Source organism: Poecilia mexicana, unplaced genomic scaffold (genome assembly GCF_051168715.1).
Source record: "Poecilia mexicana isolate PSO_F unplaced genomic scaffold, ASM5116871v1 scaffold_21, whole genome shotgun sequence".
Lineage (NCBI taxonomy): Eukaryota > Metazoa > Chordata > Actinopteri > Cyprinodontiformes > Poeciliidae > Poecilia > Poecilia mexicana.
In genome coordinates this window covers 21751767-21769497 of record NW_028263390.1, presented here as the reverse complement: position 1 = coordinate 21769497, position 17731 = coordinate 21751767, and the positions used below count along the sequence as shown (strand labels likewise).

Sequence of the window (17731 nt, the reverse complement as noted above, 5' to 3'; positions counted from 1 at the left end):
TACTATGTCTCATGATTGTTGACCCCAAATCAATGAACTGCACTGTGTGATGCCAGGAGCTCCACCTCAACCAATTCAATACAAAACACTTTATTAATCCCAAAGGGAAATTAAGTGTTGATGTTACTCATTAATTTAAAATTTTCAAGGAGTTTTGAAGATGGTGACGGCAGGAAAGATCTCCTACCTTCATCTATGAGCCTCTAACTGAACCGAGCCCAGGAATGGTCTGGTACGGATCGGTTGTATGGCTGCAGCCGACCCAACAACAATGAAATACCGAACCGCACCGATCTGAACACTCTGGTTGTCCCCACTCAGCTCCTTCAGACTAGCGGCAGCAGCATTTAGCAAACACTTGGTGGAACTGTGCATGTGAGGAGCTCATCATACAGACTACTTATCCATCCAACGCTCCTGTCGGATGTAAAACGGCATTAAAGAAAGACGCTGCAGTGACAACATGTTGAAGAGTGTTGGAAAGAGTTGGAACTTCTTAAAGACACAGAGGCCCAATTTCAAAGTGTCAAATTGGGAAGTCAAATTTATTTTCAGTTATGTTTGATGATGTATATAGCATTTTTATAAAAGCTGAAGGTAACATAGTTATTGATTGTGCAATAAATGGCACCATGTGCATGGAAAATAAATAATACTGCCCCTTTTACCTTTACTACTATCTGCCAAGTAAATTATCAATGGTTTCCAGAAGCAACCCTGTGCATGCTGTCTGTAAAACAGGCATATTTAACAGTGTGGTCTGGACACACTGAAAGTGAGAAATGACAGCTGATTGTTTCCACCACAGTGGAGGATGTTAGAGCTTAAATTAAAACTGAAGAATCCACCAGATCTGATGTTTACTTCTGTTCCCATCGTTTCAGAAACAGAGATGCTGACAGAAACTCACACACAGCTCGCCACAAATAAACAGGAAGGTTATATTCTATGACATCAAACTGCCTAACAACACTATTTATTAAAACACCCACATGTCAAATACCTTTGTTCAAAGAAGCCAATGACCCAAGAATGAACTGTCCTCAGTTTTACCTTATCAAAAAATGATTTATGTATCTATGTTGCTGTGTTGTACCTTAATGTCAGTAATAATAATTATAGAAAAGATTGTTTTTCTACGTTTGTCTTTGTGACAAGAATAAAATCTTGTTTTTGTGAAAAGACTACAATGATCAAGGAGTCGACATCCCACAGTGTGATGTTGTTGTTTAAGCAACAAAATAAACAATTCATTCAATTTTACTAAAAAATTGAATATGAACAGAATTAAAGAAAGCAGTATTGTTGAAAAAGGAATATTTCTTTCCTGAATCAGCAGAGGGCGCTGTAGCACTTCAGAGTGGACATATCTCTTTTTATACAACTCTAAATACACCAAGAATACTTCAGATAAACTTTCAGAGTTATAATGTTTTGTGATCTGCAAAAACCTTACAGAGGTAGAAAACAAACAAAACCTACATAATTTCAACATTTTCAACAAAAAAATGCATCTAAAGGAAATACTTCAGCTGTAGTATCATAAATCATTAACCTACTTCTTAAATAATTAATATTAAGTAAAGGATTGTTGTTAAATATAAATCTAAATATTCTTGATTAAATTTACAAATTTAAGAAAACCTATCAATGGAAGGAAGTTGTTGGGAACAACTGCAGCAAAAAACATCCCAGTAGGTGTGTGTGTGTGTGTGTGTGTGTGTGTGTGTGTGTGTGTGTGTGTGTGTGTGTGTGTGTGTCGGTGTGTGTGTGTGTGTGTGTGTGTGTAGGTGTGTGTGTGTGTGTGTGTAGGTGTGTGTGTGTGTGTGTAGGTGTGTGTGTGTGTGTGTGTGTGTGTGTGTGTGTGTGTGTGTGTGTGTGTGTGTGTGTGTGTGTGTGTATTTATGTTGACTGCATTAAAATGTAATCAACATGTTTTGTATTGCATATAGACCTATCCTATTGATTTATATTTTATATTTTTTGGTAAATTTTTATTGTTTTTTACTTTTTAACTTTTGATCATTTTTATATCCTTTGACATCGAGTTGCTGTAACATTAATTGCTCATTCAGGACTTGAATATAGTTGAATCTGAATCGTATCCTGTTCCAGGAAGTATAATAGGTCACATTTAAAACAATATATAAAGAAACAACCAATTTCTAGTCAAAGATTTGGCTGCTTTGTGAAACTAACACATCAGCCACCACACATATAAAAGCCATAAAGTCCTGGAGTTGTTAATATATTAAATTAAATGCAAAAACACAGAAAAACTAGAAAACAAAAAAAGTTGTTGCAGTCGCTAAGATTTGCAGGGGTGAATGGGAGGGACGGGATTAAGAAAAAAACTAATTTGTGAGACAGAGTGAAGTCATGATGAGGGGGAAACGCCTCCCAAACCACAGACCCTCATATTTCACCTCTTACCTCTTGAGACTCTCAGTCGTTTCTGATTGTCTGCAAGAGACACAGAGAGGAGCAATGATCACTGCTAGAGAGACACAAACATCTTTATTTCTAACGCTGATGCTTTACTTAACAGGTAAGAAATTTAAAAATCAAAATAACAGAAATGATGTAAATCTACCTCAAACTAAATATGTTTTGTTAATTAGTACAGTTATTTTTTAGATCCTCACAGTAACAGGAAGCAGCAGGGTGATTTTTTTCTTCCTCTCAGCTACAGCAGCTGGACAGGATCAGTTCCTGACAGTCAGAGTTGGTGATGAAGTGACTTTGCCTTGTAGAAATGTGATCTGCACCAGAAATCAATGTGACGGCATGACCTGGATGTTCAGTGATAAAAGATCATCAACACTGTTTGAAAAAGGGCAGATAAGTGAAGCTGCAGCAGCAAAATCAGACAGACTGAAGGTTACATCAGGCTGTTCTCTGGTTATGGAGAACGTCTCAGTGGAGGATGTCGGTCTTTACACCTACAGACAGTTTGTAAACGGACAGCAAGAGTCAGACGACGTCAATATCTATCTGTCCGTTATTCACAGTAAGTATTTACATTATCATTTTTGCTACAACAGTCTAAAACATAAGCACAAAAATGATAAAAGTATTTTTTTTTTCTTTTCCTACTTTTGTCTCTGACGTCCGTCTTCATCAGTGGTTCAACAGAAGCAGAAAGATAAACTCATCCTAACCTGCTCTGTGATGGAATATATCGACTGCAGACACACAGTGGAGTGGCTGAATGACGGTGGAGAGGAAATGATGTCAGACATGGAGGAACCAGATCAGTCCTGCTCTGATACTGTGACGATTCCAGCATCTGACAGAAACTGGAAGCCAAAGAAATCTGAAAACTTAAAGTGTAAAGTTACACATAAATACACTCACAACGTGCAGCTGGTCATCTACAGGATTCAGACGTCTGAGCAAACAGGTGAGAACTCAATCTGAAAACATTCATCTAAGGATCTGGATTGAAGGAAACATTTCTGTGTTATAGTTCATCTAACACTGAAAGATAAGAAATGTATTTACTTTTTCTTCAAATAAAGAGTCAGCAGCTAAAATGACCACAACACAAACCCCAATAACAGCCACAACAGAAGAATCAAACAAATGGACGTTTAGAGCAATTAATTCATCTACAAATGTCAATTTGTCAAAAACACCAGGTAGAAACTGAATCGTTTGAAGCCCAGAGCCTGAAAGTTTTATCCTTTATGTTGATCAATGATTGTAACTATAATAATTCTTCCACCAGGATGGGTTTGGTCGTTCGTCGTCCGTCCTGTGTGTTTGGCAGCGATGATAGTAACTGTTCTGGTGATCATCAGATGGACGAAAACTAAAGGTGAAAACTTATTTTCTTCATTGCAAATTCGTCTTGATGGTGTAAATATTTGATTGAAAAGAAAAAAAACTAAATGAATGATCATGTCAAGAGTTATTTAATATATTCCTGAACATGATGCTTGTTAGAAAACAGAGAAATGAAGTTTTCACAGCGTAAAAACTGAACCTAAATGTTCTTCTTCTTTTCAGGAAAAGAAGAAGAAAGTGAAATGAGTGAATGATTAAATCCTTACATTAATTTTCATCCATTTCTGGGTCGATGTGGTGGAAAAAAAGGAAAATGTGTCACAGAGGCCGATTTCTTTTTGTCATTTTTCAAGATGAGAAAGACAAGAGAACATACATTCAAGTAACGCTGATTATTATTCATCTTTAGGTCAAAAATAACACAATGACTCTTTTAAACGTAGTCTCATCTACATTCAGAATAATTAAAAATACGGCTGTGACAGACGAGGCTCCGTTCACAGTGAGCAGGATGAAAAGAAACCAAATAATCTACAAAGTTTACAGTTAGAGAAGAGCGATACATTTCACAATTAAATTATGTTAAAGCTTTTAGCAGTCAAGTAAGAAAATAACCCAGATACAAGTAGGAGGCAGGTAAAACTAGAGACATTGGAAAACAATCCTTCACCGCGACAGATGATCACTGAACAAGAAGTTGGGTACAACTGTGAGGAAAAACAAGTAACTCAGGTAAATGTGCAAATTAAGTTCATGTGAGACAGGATTTGTTAAAATTTTGGTTAATTTTAATCATATTTGTCTGGATTTTTGCTGTATTGTCTGAGATTCCTGGCTTGACACAAATCACTGTGAATACTTCTTCTGTTGCCATCGATCCAGACGGGCTCTACTGTGACCTTAGTGAATAGGTGACATTAGATGTTGTTTAATAAGTGAAATAAATGATGTTATACTTTAAAAATAAGCTTTAATCCAGATAAACCTAAATAGAAACAGATTGTTTTCCAGAGGATTAGTTTGAACCATGGCTGCTCACTGGAGCCCTCTAGTGGAGAAAAGCATAAAGACTCATTGTGATGCACTGTTTTATTAAATATAACTTTTTTTGTAAAATATTCTTAAATAAAATTGAAGGTTTATGACCCAAATCTGTAGATGTTTTATTGAAGAGCATATCTTTAAACTCTTATGGTTTCACACTTTGAGAAGAAAATGGCTGCTGAGTTTCTATAACGTCAGACATGTTGAAGTTTAAATCCTAAAAAAAGAATCAACCAGAGCAAACCAGGTGCTGCTAATGCTGCAACACTGAGATCAGCTCTGAAACTAACACCTCATCAACAACATCCTGAACCTCATGATGTTTAATGTCAAATTTATCCTGATGTGAGTGACAGAAAAAACGTTGCAACAGTTTTTATTCATTGCTTCGGCTGCTTAGTGAAACTAACACCTCACTGACCACAGATATACAGTCATAGAGTTGTTTTTTAGATATATAGTTTGTATGCAAAAAACAAAGCTGGAAAACAAAACTTGCAAATATAATCCAAGTCATGACTGCAGTCATTAGTTTTTTAGTTGTTTTTTTTTGCAAAGATTAAAAAAAAAAAAAAAAAAGAACAAAGTTCAGACGTGGGACAGAGAGTGAAGTCATGATGAGGAGGAAACGCCTCCCAAACCACAGACCCTCATATTTCACCTCTTACCTCTTTAGACTCTCAGTCGTTTCTGATTGTCTGCAAGAGACACAGAGAGGAGCAATGATCACTGCTAGAGAGACACAAACATCTTTATTTCTAACGCTGATGCTTTACTTAACAGGTAAGAATATTTTAAACAATTTTAAAAATGACATAAAACTGTTTTAATAAGAACTAAAACTAAATAATGTTCCTTTTCTGAGACACCTTGTTTGTTTATTGTGACTTGGCAGATGGTGAATTTTCATGAGTGATAAACAGTATGATGGATCTAAAATGATTCCCACAATAACAGAAGAGTTATTTTATTATTTTCCTGTTTTTCTCTCAGCAGCAGCTGGTCAATATCAGTACTCAGCAGTCAGAGTTGGTGATGAAGTCACTTTGCCTTGTGGTGATTTGATCTACAGTAGTGATCACTGTGACAGCATCATCTGGATGTTCAGTAATAATACCATAAGATCATCAACACTGTTTGAAGAAGGACAGATAAGTGAAGCTGCAGCAGCAAAATCAGACAGACTGAGAGTTGCATCAGACTGTTCTCTGGTTATGAAAAAAGTCTCAGTGGAGGATGCTGGTCCGTACACCTGTAGACGGTTTGTAAACGGACAGGAAGGACCAGACTCTAACGTTCTTCTGGCTGTTGTTCACAGTGAGTTTTTATATCACTTTTGTCAGAACAAATTGTCCAACTACAAACTAAAACATAACCAGAAAAATGACTAAGCTATTTTTTTCTTTTCAGTGGTTAAACAGAAGCAGAAAGATAAACTCATCCTAACCTGCTCTGTGATGGATTATATCCGCTGCAGACACACAGTGAAGTGGCTGAATGAGGGTGGAGAGGAAATGATGTCAGACATGGAGGAACCAGATCAGTCCTGCTCTGATACTGTGACGATTCCAGCATCTGACAGAAACTGGAAGGTAAAGTCTGAAGTGTTAAAGTGTAAAGTTACAAACAGCCTCACTAACAAACAGCAGCTGTTTGACTTCAGGATTCAGTCCTCTGGTGGAAAAACAGGTGAGAATATTTTCATGAACTCAGTTTGAAAACAATAATTTAACAATTTGAAGTTAAACACTGAATTGTTTCCTTATTTGTTCTTATTGTATTTTCTCTGATAAAAATTCAATAGCAAAGACGACGACCACCACAAAATCACCAAGAACAACATCAACACGAAAGTCAGCAAAGATGACGAGAACAACAACAGCAGAATCAAACAAATTGACATCTATGGCAATAAATTCATCAACAAATGTCAATTTCTCAAAAACCCCAGGTAGAAACTGAATCTTTTGAATCATTTCAATATTTCATGGTTTATGTGAATCAATGATTGTAACTATAATAATTCTTCCATCAGGATGGGTTTGGTCGTTCGTTATCCGTCCTGTGTGTTTGGCAGCGATGATAGTAACCGTTCTGGTGATGATCAGATGGACGAAAACTAAAGGTGAAAACTTATTTTCTTCATTGGAAATTCATCTTGATGGTGTAAAACCGTGGTCCGCAACCAACAGACCTCGGTCCGGATACGGACCCATATGCCATCCCATCCGGACCCGGAATAAATTGTTAAAATATTTGTTAATTTTGACGGGAGAATTAATTTTAAACCGGAGCATTTATTTTTTTCCCCTATCTGACACAAGTGCTTTTACCAGCACTGCACTGAGCAAGGATTGGAAGTTACAAACTAATCGCGTGCGAGTCATACTAACCACGTGGTTCAACTAGCGAATCAAATCGCCAGCTTGGACTCAGAGCGAGTTGTATGAGCAAACCGTAGCAGAGGTTTGTAGCCAGGCACAGACATCCACGCAGTGTGATGTAAGGAAGAGGAGGTGAAAGGCGAGCGAAAAGCGATTGAAGCGAGAAACGCAGGGAGGTGATACAGGAAGACAGGGTGTGAATTACAGTCAGAAGAGGTGCAAACACTATGGCGCTTTCTAAAAAGAGAAAAGTAGATGCCGAAAATCGAGCGTTCAACACGGAATGGACTGATGCATACACCCGCGAGCACGAAACCAGTGTGCCTCATATGCTCCGAAACCGTGGCACTTATTAAAAGTGCCAATGTCAAGCGTCACTATGAGACTAAGCACAAAGCATTTGACCAATCATACCCCCCTAAGTCCGAACTCCGGACGCAGAAAATTCGAAGTCTCACTGCCCAATATGATCAGTCCACCAGGGTATTAAACCGTGCTTTCAGCGCACAACAACGTGCTAATGAATGTTCCCTCCGTGTTGCTTGGGTTTTAGGGAAACACAAAAAGCCCTTTACAGATGCAAATATTGTCAAAGAGTGCATGACTGAAATAGCAGAGGCGTTACTTGATGGTAAAGAAAAAGATGAGCTCTGTGACAAAATAGAGAAAATACCCCTGTCAGCCTGCACAGCCACAAGGAGAAGTGAGATACTAGCTCAAGATTCACTGTCCCAGCTGGAAGAAGCTATTTGTAAGGCACCGTGTGTTGGCCTGGCTGTGGATGAATCTACTGATGTGTCTGACAATGCTCAGCTATTGGTTTACATAAGATTCTTAAACAGGGAGAAAAATCAGTTCTGTGAAGACCTCTTATGTGTGACTCCCCTGCAGACCACTACTACCAATGAAGAAGACATCTACCTGGCCATTAAGGAAATGCTAGCAAAGCGAGGAATAGAGCCAAAACAAGTGATATCAATAACCACTGATGGAGCCCCTGCCATGATAGGGAGAGAAAAGGGAGCTGTGGCAAGGTTGAAAGAAGACAACGCTGACCTGATCTCTTACCACTGCATTATTCATCAGGCTGTCCTTTGCTCCACCCTGTCAGATGAGTATGCTGAGGTGATGAAGACAATGATGAAAATCATAAACTTTCTCAGGGCATCTTCTTCTTGTCAGCATCGCATGCTCAGGGAATTTCTCAAAGAGGTTGATGCAAACTCTGATGATCTTTTGCTACACAACAATGTTAGATGGCTCAGCAAAGGCAGGGTGCTAGAGCGATTTTGGTCAATTAGACATGAAGCAACAGCTTTCTTGGAACAACTGGAAAGTCAGAAAGCAGCCAACTTTTCTGTCTTTCTAAATGACGAGAAAAACATGGGTATCGTAGCTTTTTTGGCTGATATCATGTCACACCTGAATGGGCTTAATTTGCAGCTGCAGGGAAAGAACAATTCCATTTGTGATCTGATGACAGCTGTCCGCTCATTTCAATGAAAACTTCAGGTGTATAAAGAAGATCTGCAAGGAGACTACACACACTTCCCAAAAGTGAAAGAACAGGTGCAGGGCCATAGAGATGTCTCCTCTTTTGTTGACTTTGTTGACAAGTTGATTGAAAACTTCAGCAAACGCTTTGATAGCTTCAGCATTGGAGAGGAGCTCACCCTCTTCATACAGAATCCATTTCTCATCACTGATGTCAGAGCATTCACAAATGATGTCACACATCACTTCAAGTGGGCAAACACTGGGCCTCTCCAGATGCAAATGCTTGACCTCCAGGCAGATGTGGCCCTGAAAGAGCAGTTTGCAAGAACCAAATCTACCACATTCTGGCTCCAGATGGTTTCTGAGACAGCTTTCCCAGATCTGAAAAAAGTGGCCCTGTTTATCTTGACCATGTTCGGCTCCACATACAGCTGTGAAGCAGCGTTCTCTACAATGAACATAATAAAAACAAAATATCGTTCCAAGCTCACCAATGAGCATCTGCACATGTGCATGAGAATGGCCCTGACCTCCTTCAAGCCCAGATTTAAAATGTTGGCAGGGCAAGCCAAAGCTCAATTCTCACACTGAGCAAGGGAAATTGGGGGAAGACAGATGTAAGAGAAATCTGTGAGAAATAGTTCAGGTGTTTTGAGAGTTGTTTTGTTGAGCAGAAATATTGAGATTGTTCAATCAAAAGGAAACTGAAGCTGCTATTTTTTCTTAAGCACTTTCTTTATTTTTGAATACATAATTTAGTTATTTTTAATTTAAACTGCAGCCACACAATGTTATCCTGTGTTTCAGTGCTAATAAACTTCTTTGATATTATTTTAACCTGTATTATTATTTTTTTTTAACACCATGTATTCCGATATTGTCCTACTGCAAATAGACGATATTGTGGACCTCTGCTTGAGGAAATTTCTTTGAACTGGACCTCCTCACAGTTTTCTTGAATACCCCTGGTGTAAAACTATGAACGATTGAAATAATAAACAAAAGTAATGATCATGCTGTTATTTTATATGAACAAATCATTAAAGGTCATTATTCCTGAACATGATGATCATAGGACAACGGAGCAATGAGGTTCACAAAATGTTCTTCCTCTTTTCAGGAAATAAAACCATAGAAGAAGAAAGAGAAGTAAGTAAATGACTGAATCATTACCTTATTGTTTCATTTTTTCTGTTATTTCAGAGTTCAATTCTCTATGAATAATAAAATATATCCTCAAACATATGTTTGAATAGATAAAATGTTAGTTATTGAAATAATGCATTATTATCTAATTAATAATTAGTATAGTTGTTATGTCCTCCATATTTACCACTGATGAAGACGCCTAAATATCTTCAGCTAATCTCTGATCATTTTGGGAAAATAAAAAATAAAATCAGAAGAACTTTATTCACATTTCTATTAGAATAATTTACTCATTTAAAGCAGTCACTAAATTATCTGTAACACTCTAAATTTAAGTGAAGCAAAAACTAATTTCATCCCACAAAGGAGTAAAGACAGTTCAGACAAACACAGCAACAAGCCAGAAGTTACAAAAAAGATTTAAACTAATTTAATTGTTGAATGTAATGTCCTGCTGTACAAAAATAGATAATCTTCAGAAGCTCCCAAGATAAACTGAATTAAATGGAGGCCCAATTGTAGACTGGGGATTGTTAGTCCAACTAGTATCAGAAAAGTTATTTAGATGTTTTCTGTGTGCAGACTGATGATCTCACACCAAGGAGACCAAGAAACAAACCAGAGTGAGTGAATTATTTTATTCTGTAGTTCAACTTTTCTTCACCTTCTGTTATTATGTCACTACTATCTGCTCCTTTATGTCTTTAACATGTAAAATACTTTAAAATCTCTTGTTGCTGAAAACGTGCTTTGCCTTGTTTAAACAGAACCTGGGATTATTCTTATTAATGATGCATATTTTACATCTTTATTAATGATGAAGCATATACTGTTCTAGCTTTATTAAGGATCTTTAAAGCAACATGCTGTCTGTTATAAAGCGACATGCAAAAGTTTACATTTAATTTATGTTATTTTATTTACCAACTAAAATATTTACAGGGAAAAAAGTTCAAGCTTAAAGCTATTTGTTACATAGATTTGTCAATTTGTGAACTAACAGTAAATGTGCAAAACGAATTTATGTGAGACAGGAAGTGCCATAATTTTGATTTTAATCATATTTTTCTGTATTTTCTTTGTAATGTTTTAGATTCCTGGCTCTGACACAGATCACTGTGAATACGTCTGCTACCGTCGATCCAGACAGGCTCTACTGTAACCTTAGTGAATAAGTGACATTAGATGAGGTTTAACAAATCAGATTCATTTTTTTTCAGGTTAAAGAATAAACATGAAAACAGTTTTAATCCAGATTAATCGATTTGAACCACCACTGCTCACTGGAGCCCTCTAGTGGAGAAAAGCATAAAACACAGACTCATTGTGTTATTACATTGTTTTATTAATTAAATATAACCTTTTTTGTAAAATATATTTGAATAAAATTAAAGGCTTATGAACCATCTCTGTAAATTATTTATTGGAGACGATGCGTGTTTTTCTATGCTTGACCATTAAGGTATGAATATCTCTGAACTTTTGTGGTTTGAGGAGAAAATGGCTGCTGAAAGTTTCCTATAATCCATCAAAGCTGCTAAAGTTGCAACACCCAGATCAGCTCTGATAGAGACAGAAACTAACACCTCATCAACAACATCCTGCATCTCATTATCATTCATGTCAAATTTATCTGATGTGCGTGACAGAAACGAAACGTCACCAGTTTCCCATTAACTCTACAGTTCAAAATGTTTTCTCCCCAAGTATAGAGCTATATGTTGAAGTTTTGATCCAATGGAAAACTTTAGTGGAAAACAGTTTAAAAACAAGATAATTTATTACATATGCAAAAGCTAATCATTTATATATTTTCCGTCTCTGGAGGGTTGATCTGATTGGCTCGTTTAAATTGAAAAGGCGGGGTTTTAAAGAGATTATTTTTTTTTCCATGTAGCTGCTGCTTTTTATGATAACTGGAAGTAAATAAACAGATTTTCTTGCTGTTCAGTCAAACTGGTGTCTCTTCTTTTCCACCTCTGTGTCAAATCGAGCTACAAACTCATGACCAGAAAACCTTAACTCTGATCTGCAGCAGCTCAGACAATTAAACACAATTATAGCTGCATTATGTGTAACTACTTAGATCTTATGGAAACATATCTTAAAAATAAAAGTTTTAATTCAGTTTATCATTTTCCACACAAAGGCAAAAGATTAAAAAAAAAGAAAAAAAAAAGCAAAGCATCAGCTTCTATTCATAGCTTTGGCTGCTTAGTGAAACTAACACCTCACTGATGACAGATATGATGGCAAGAAAGTCTTGGAGTTGCTTTTATAATGTTTTAATATTAATAAGTATGCAAAAAAAACTGAAAACTAGCAAAGAGAATATTTGCACGGATAATTGAGTGTCATGACTGAAGTGTTTTATGTTTTTAGGGTAATCTGAAAAGAACAAAGTTCAGACGTGGGACAGAGAGTGAAGTCATGATGAGGAGGAAACGCCTCCCAAACCACAGACCCTCATATTTCACCTCTTACCTCTTTAGACTCTCAGTCGTTTCTGATTGTCTGCAAGAGACACAGAGAGGAGCAATGATCACTGCTAGAGAGACACAAACATCTTTACTTCTAACGCTGATGCTTTACTTAACAGGTAAGAGTATTTTAAACTATTTTTAAAATAATTTAAAACAGTTTTATACTTAACTAAAACTAAATGTGGTTCCTTTTCTGAAACACTCATGTTTATTGTGACTTGGCAGATGGTGATGTTTGAATGATAAACTGTATAATGGATCTAAAATGATTCTCACAATAATAGGGAGCAGAAAAAATACATAAAACTTTATCCATTTTCTGATGTTTCTTTCTCTCAGCAGCAGCTGGACAGGTTCAGTACTCAGCAGTCAGAGTTGGTGATGAAGTCACTTTGCCTTGTGGTGATTTGACCTATAGTAGTGATCACTGTGATGGCATCACCTGGATGTTCAGTAATAACAGAAGATCATCAACACTGTTTGAAAAAAGACAGATAAGTGAAGCTGCAGCAGCAAAATCAGACAGACTGAGAGCTGCATCAGACTGTTCTCTGGTTATGAAGAACGTCTCAGTGGAGGATGCTGGTCAGTACACCTGTAGACGGTTTATAAACGGACAGAAAGGACCAGACTCTAACGTTCTTCTGTCTGTTGTTGACAGTGAGTTTTTATATCACTTTTGTCAGTACAAATTGTCCAACTACAAACTAAAACATAACCAGAAAAATGACTAAGCTATTTTTTTCTTTTCAGTGGTTAAACAGAAGCAGAAAGATAAACTCATCCTAACCTGCTCTGTGATGGATTATATCCGCTGCAGACACACAGTGAAGTGGCTGAATGAGGGTGGAGAGGAAATGATGTCAGACATGGAGGAACCAGATAAGTCCTGCTCTGATACTGTGACGATTCCAGCATCTGACAGGAACTGGAAGGTAAAGTTTGAAGAGTTAAAGTGTAAAGTTACAAATAGCCTCACTAACAAAGAGCAGCTGTTTGACTTCAGGATTCAGTCCTCTGGTGGAAAAACAGGTGAGAATATTTTCATGAACTCAGTTTGAAAACAATAATTTAACAATTTGAAGTTAAACACTGAATTGATTCCTTATTTGTTCTTATTGTATTTTCTCTGATAAAAATTCAATAGCAAAGACGACGACCACCACAAAACCACCAAGAACAACATCAACACGAAAGTCAACAACAACAAAGACGACGACAACAAAACCACCTAGAACAACATCAACACGAAAGTCAATGACAACAAAGATGACTACAACAAAACTACCTGCAACTTTATCAACAACAGCAACAACTATGGCAATAAATTCATCGACAAACAACAATTTCTCCAAAACTCCAGGTAGAAACTGAATCATTTGGGTCATAAAGTTTAGTCTTTATCTTAAACTTACTTCTTGTTATATTTTAGTCTTTTTATCAAACAGTGATGGTGCATTAATGATATTTCTTCTTTCAGGTTGGTCTATGGTTTATATAACTGGTCCAGCAGTGATCGTAGTAATTATTCTGGTGATCGTTGGATGGAAGAAAACCAGAGGTGAGGAAAACATTTTTGCTGCTTTGGTTTAAAAATTACATCCAACAAAAACTGAATGAGTGTATTATTGTTTTTTGTGTGTTTTAAACAATCTTACACACATCACAGTCAGTCTGTTCTCTACATGCTGACTATTAGAAAACAGACAGGAAATATGTTTTTATGGAACAACTGAACCAAGTTACTCTTTTATTTTATTTCAGAAAATAAAACAAAAAAGGAAGAAGAAGGAAAAGTAAGTAAATCACTGAATCTTTTCATTGTTATTTCAATAGAAAACAGTTGTTTAAGTTATTTATTAACTTTAAACTATTTTTGAGAAAATCATCCTGTTTGTATTGGTCAGAATTGTGTTTTTTGAAGGAATCCATTTTTAAAATATTCCAGATTCCTCCACACATACATTCCTTATATTAAAGAATATAAAAGCTTTTTAAAAAATTATAACACGTTTTTAGCAGCAAAATCATTTTTTTAAACCCAGCTTTTTTGTGAATACATGAATTAGTAAATTAATTTACTGCTATTGCTTAATTGCACAACAAAATTAAAAGTGGTCTCAAGTGATACATTTATTCAGTAAAAAGCTCTACTAAAGCAACTTTAGTATGTTACCTACAGCAAAGTAAGGTAACATAAATCTACAGGTTTACTTTTGGCCTTCAGGATTTTAAATAAGAAGAAATTCACTCTGAATGTCCTGTAAAAAGCTAAATGCTGGTGATTTTGAGAAAATTATTTATTAAACCAAAATAACTGAATGTAATGTGTTGCTAATCTAAATATGGTGCAGTGTTTTATTTATTCTGTTGCATTCTGTGTACAGACTGATCCTGAGGACGGCGTCCACTACGCCTCCATCACTCAGACCAAAAAGACCAAAAAGACCAAAAAGACTAAAGAGACCAAGGAAAAGCCAAGAGTAAGTTGTTCTACTAAAAACAACCTTTAAGACTCAAGATGTGTTACTGAGTAATGTGCAATAGTTTAGTAGAAACCTCTGGTACTGATAATTAATTACTAAAATATGTAGCATGTTGGTTTGTGAAATAGTAAATGCTCAAAGGATCATTAAACTTGGTATAATAGGGATTTTTTCTGAACATGTATCTGTATTTTTTGTGTCGTTTCTTTTCAGATCCCCGACTCTGTGACATACAGCACTCTGAATACTTCTGCTGCTCAGGTTACCATCGATCTTGACAGTCTCTACTCTACACTCAGTAAATAAGTGGGATTAGATCATGTTTAATAAACCAGGTGGATTATTTCCAACAACTTTAATCTAGATAAAACTGAAAATGACTGAATGTTTTTAAGATCAGTGATCATTGGGGCCCTCTAGTGGAGGGAAGCAGGAAACGTAAACTCTGTAAAATTATGTTTTTTGTAAAATACCAGTAATACTGAAAGCTTGTGCAAAATGACTGCTAAAGGTTTTTTTTTTTTAAAATATATCTCCAATGTCGATGTTCTTCTGTGCTTAATGTTTGACCGTTATGGTATAAATATCTTTGAACTTTTGTGGTTTCACACTTTGAGTGGAAAGAAACTGCTGAATTTTTCCATAACGTCAGACATGTTGAAGTTTAAATTTAAAAAAAGAATCCACCAGACTAAAACCTGCTGCTGCTAATGTTGCAACACTTAGATCATCTCAGAAATAAACAGAAACTAACACCTCACCACCAGCAGATACACCTGCAACCTGTAAGTCATCGCCTGTAGTATCAAATCTATTCTTATGCACATGAGAAAAACAAAACTTTCCAGTTGTGAATCATCACACAGGAAGATCTCTTTCTGCTACAAAAGCCAGCCACCATTTCTTTTTGTCCTACATTTTTGAGTTTTTTGTTCCAGATTGTGTGTCCTATTTTTGATATTAAGATAGCAAAGACAGATGTTGCTGTTTATACAGCAAAAAGGTAAATGGAGAAAGAAAAGTTCATGGTGAGATTATTTTAAAAATGCTCTTATTTCCAGACTCAGTCACAGTAAAGAACCACCAACACTGGTACTGGTTCTGGTGGAGATTCCTTCCTGCTAACATGGAGTCATTCCTTCCCTCTGTCGCCTCATGCTTGATCAATGCTGGACTGCTTTAAATTATTTAACCAATCAGCCTTACTCAGTGTATGCTACTGCTTTGTATTATAACCAGGACTGAACTGGAATGTATGTAATTGAATCTTCTTTAAAAACACATTTATTTGATCATATAGTTCTGGAAATAAATTGGGGATTTCTTTGTCCTGTAAAATACCCTGAAAAGGTATTTACTGGAACTGATCACTGTTGTGTAAAAAGTTAATAGATAATATTTTTAACGCTTCTCATTAAATAATAGTAATTAAATATGATGGATATTTGTGAATACTTTTTCAAATTTTAATTCATCAACCTCTTTTTGTCTTCATCATAACTTTGTGCTTAACAGTTAATTAACAATTAGATGAATGTTTGTGTTCAGATTACAGTGATATGAATATTATTTCTGCACAGAAAACACTGGGTGAGAAAAAATGGTGAAAAATGTACATTTAGTTACAAATCTGTACTGGGATTTTAAATATTGTTTTCATACTGTCTAGGAAAAAAATACAAAAACCTTTTTGATTTAGTTGAATATTTGTCTTTAAATTAAAAAGCTGCAGATTAAGTTTGTTGAATCATATTCAGTGTATAACCATAGGGGGGCGCTAGAGATCCTTCATGTTTCTGTCGCACTTCTACATTTATCTGTATTTAGTAAACAAAATACACTTCTACCCCTGAAAATATCTGATAGTGAACTACGTTCCTGCAAATCGTATGTAATGCATAAATATTTATACTATGAGAGCAGAAAAAATGTTTTCCACAGAGCCGATTGGACTGTTTGCACAAACCCACAGATGATTGATGCAAATAGTGGACCAGTTGTTTCCAAATACCCCAGAACCATATGCATCATATGCTCTTTAGAAATAATTAAAGCACTTTGGTAATTGATACATTTAAAATTCCGATCCTTAGAAAAATCAGAGTGACGGATACTTTAGCAACTTGCAGAAAAAAAATAAAAAGAGAAGACAATAGAGGAGTTATTTAAAACTAAATATGAAGAGAGATGTTAAAAAATGAAGGTTGGAGGACAAATAAGTTAAAAGCAGTTTTGTGTGGATTAAAACTGAAAAAAGTTTTAAAATCAGAACAAATAAAGCAATAAACCTTCCTTCAAAGGAATAAACAAGAATTTAAAAAGTTTTCTGAAATATAGTCAGAAAGGAACCAACAGCTTTGTTTCTTTGGGATTCCAGGTAGGCAGCAGCTATTTTCATGTATTTTAGAAGCAAATGTTTAAGTTAAAGTTATATAATTATTGTCATGAGGTTCTAGCTTTAAGAAAGAAAAAGTGAAATTCAGGCTTAAGAACAAAACACACCAGAAAATGTGATTTTCTCTTTAATCCTAAATGGGAAACTTTTTTTCTCTGGTTCTTTAGAAAGCTAGCCGAGCTCCGTCTCCAACATGACGAACGTATGCAGACGTTTACCCACATTAATTAGTGTGTGTGGGTGTGTGTGCGTGTGTGTGTGTGGGTGTGTGTGTGTGTGTGTGTGTGTGTGTGTGTGTGTGTGTATGAATAGATTGTGTCTGGTTCTGTGCAGAGTAGAGTTCAAGCAGTTCAGGACAATAGGCTGTCAAACAAAGTGATTCTGCCTGAGCGCCGACCCCCCATTCCTCACACAACCGACGGGCCGACTCCTAAAGGCCACGAACGGATGAAAATATCCAAATTCTTTAAAACAAACATGAAGCAGAAGTTTGTGTCTGATCTG

The 17731-nt window shown here is 36.1% G+C and overlaps 2 protein-coding genes across 2 annotated transcripts; both read left to right on the top strand.

The window, feature by feature from the left end:
- Window positions 1-6047: 6047 nt before the first annotated feature.
- Window positions 6048-11119, top strand: LOC148153099 (uncharacterized). The gene is made up of 7 exons (XM_088002277.1): window positions 6048-6150; window positions 6244-6522; window positions 6638-6784; window positions 6869-6958; window positions 9835-9863; window positions 10446-10486; window positions 10957-11119. Exons 1-7 carry the CDS (start codon window positions 6048-6050, stop codon window positions 11036-11038), a joined length of 771 nt encoding a protein of 256 aa, XP_087858403.1. The 3' UTR covers window positions 11039-11119.
- Window positions 11120-12264: 1145 nt separating this feature from the next.
- On the top strand, window positions 12265-16688 carry LOC106910317 (uncharacterized). The gene is made up of 8 exons (XM_088001967.1): window positions 12265-12462; window positions 12686-13006; window positions 13100-13378; window positions 13494-13709; window positions 13827-13907; window positions 14111-14142; window positions 14734-14829; window positions 15046-16688. Exons 1-8 carry the CDS (start codon window positions 12294-12296, stop codon window positions 15136-15138), a joined length of 1287 nt encoding a protein of 428 aa, XP_087858093.1. The 5' UTR covers window positions 12265-12293; the 3' UTR covers window positions 15139-16688.
- The last annotated feature ends 1043 nt before the right edge of the window (window positions 16689-17731 follow it).

Bases quoted from the DNA above. Each gene is read 5' to 3' on its own strand.
- LOC148153099 (XM_088002277.1), top strand. From the start codon at position 6,048: ATGAAAAAAGTCTCAGTGGAGGATGCTGGTCCGTACACCTGTAGACGG. The intron at 6,785-6,868 runs GTAGAAACTGAA...TTCTTCCATCAG, and splicing joins CAATTTCTCAAAAACCCCAG to GATGGGTTTGGTCGTTCGTT. The intron at 9,864-10,445 runs GTAAGTAAATGA...TTCTGTGTGCAG, and splicing joins CCATAGAAGAAGAAAGAGAA to ACTGATGATCTCACACCAAG.
- LOC106910317 (XM_088001967.1), top strand. From the start codon at position 12,294: ATGATGAGGAGGAAACGCCTCCCAAACCACAGACCCTCATATTTCACC. The intron at 13,908-14,110 runs GTGAGGAAAACA...ATTTTATTTCAG, and splicing joins TGGATGGAAGAAAACCAGAG to AAAATAAAACAAAAAAGGAA. The intron at 14,830-15,045 runs GTAAGTTGTTCT...GTTTCTTTTCAG, and splicing joins AGACCAAGGAAAAGCCAAGA to ATCCCCGACTCTGTGACATA.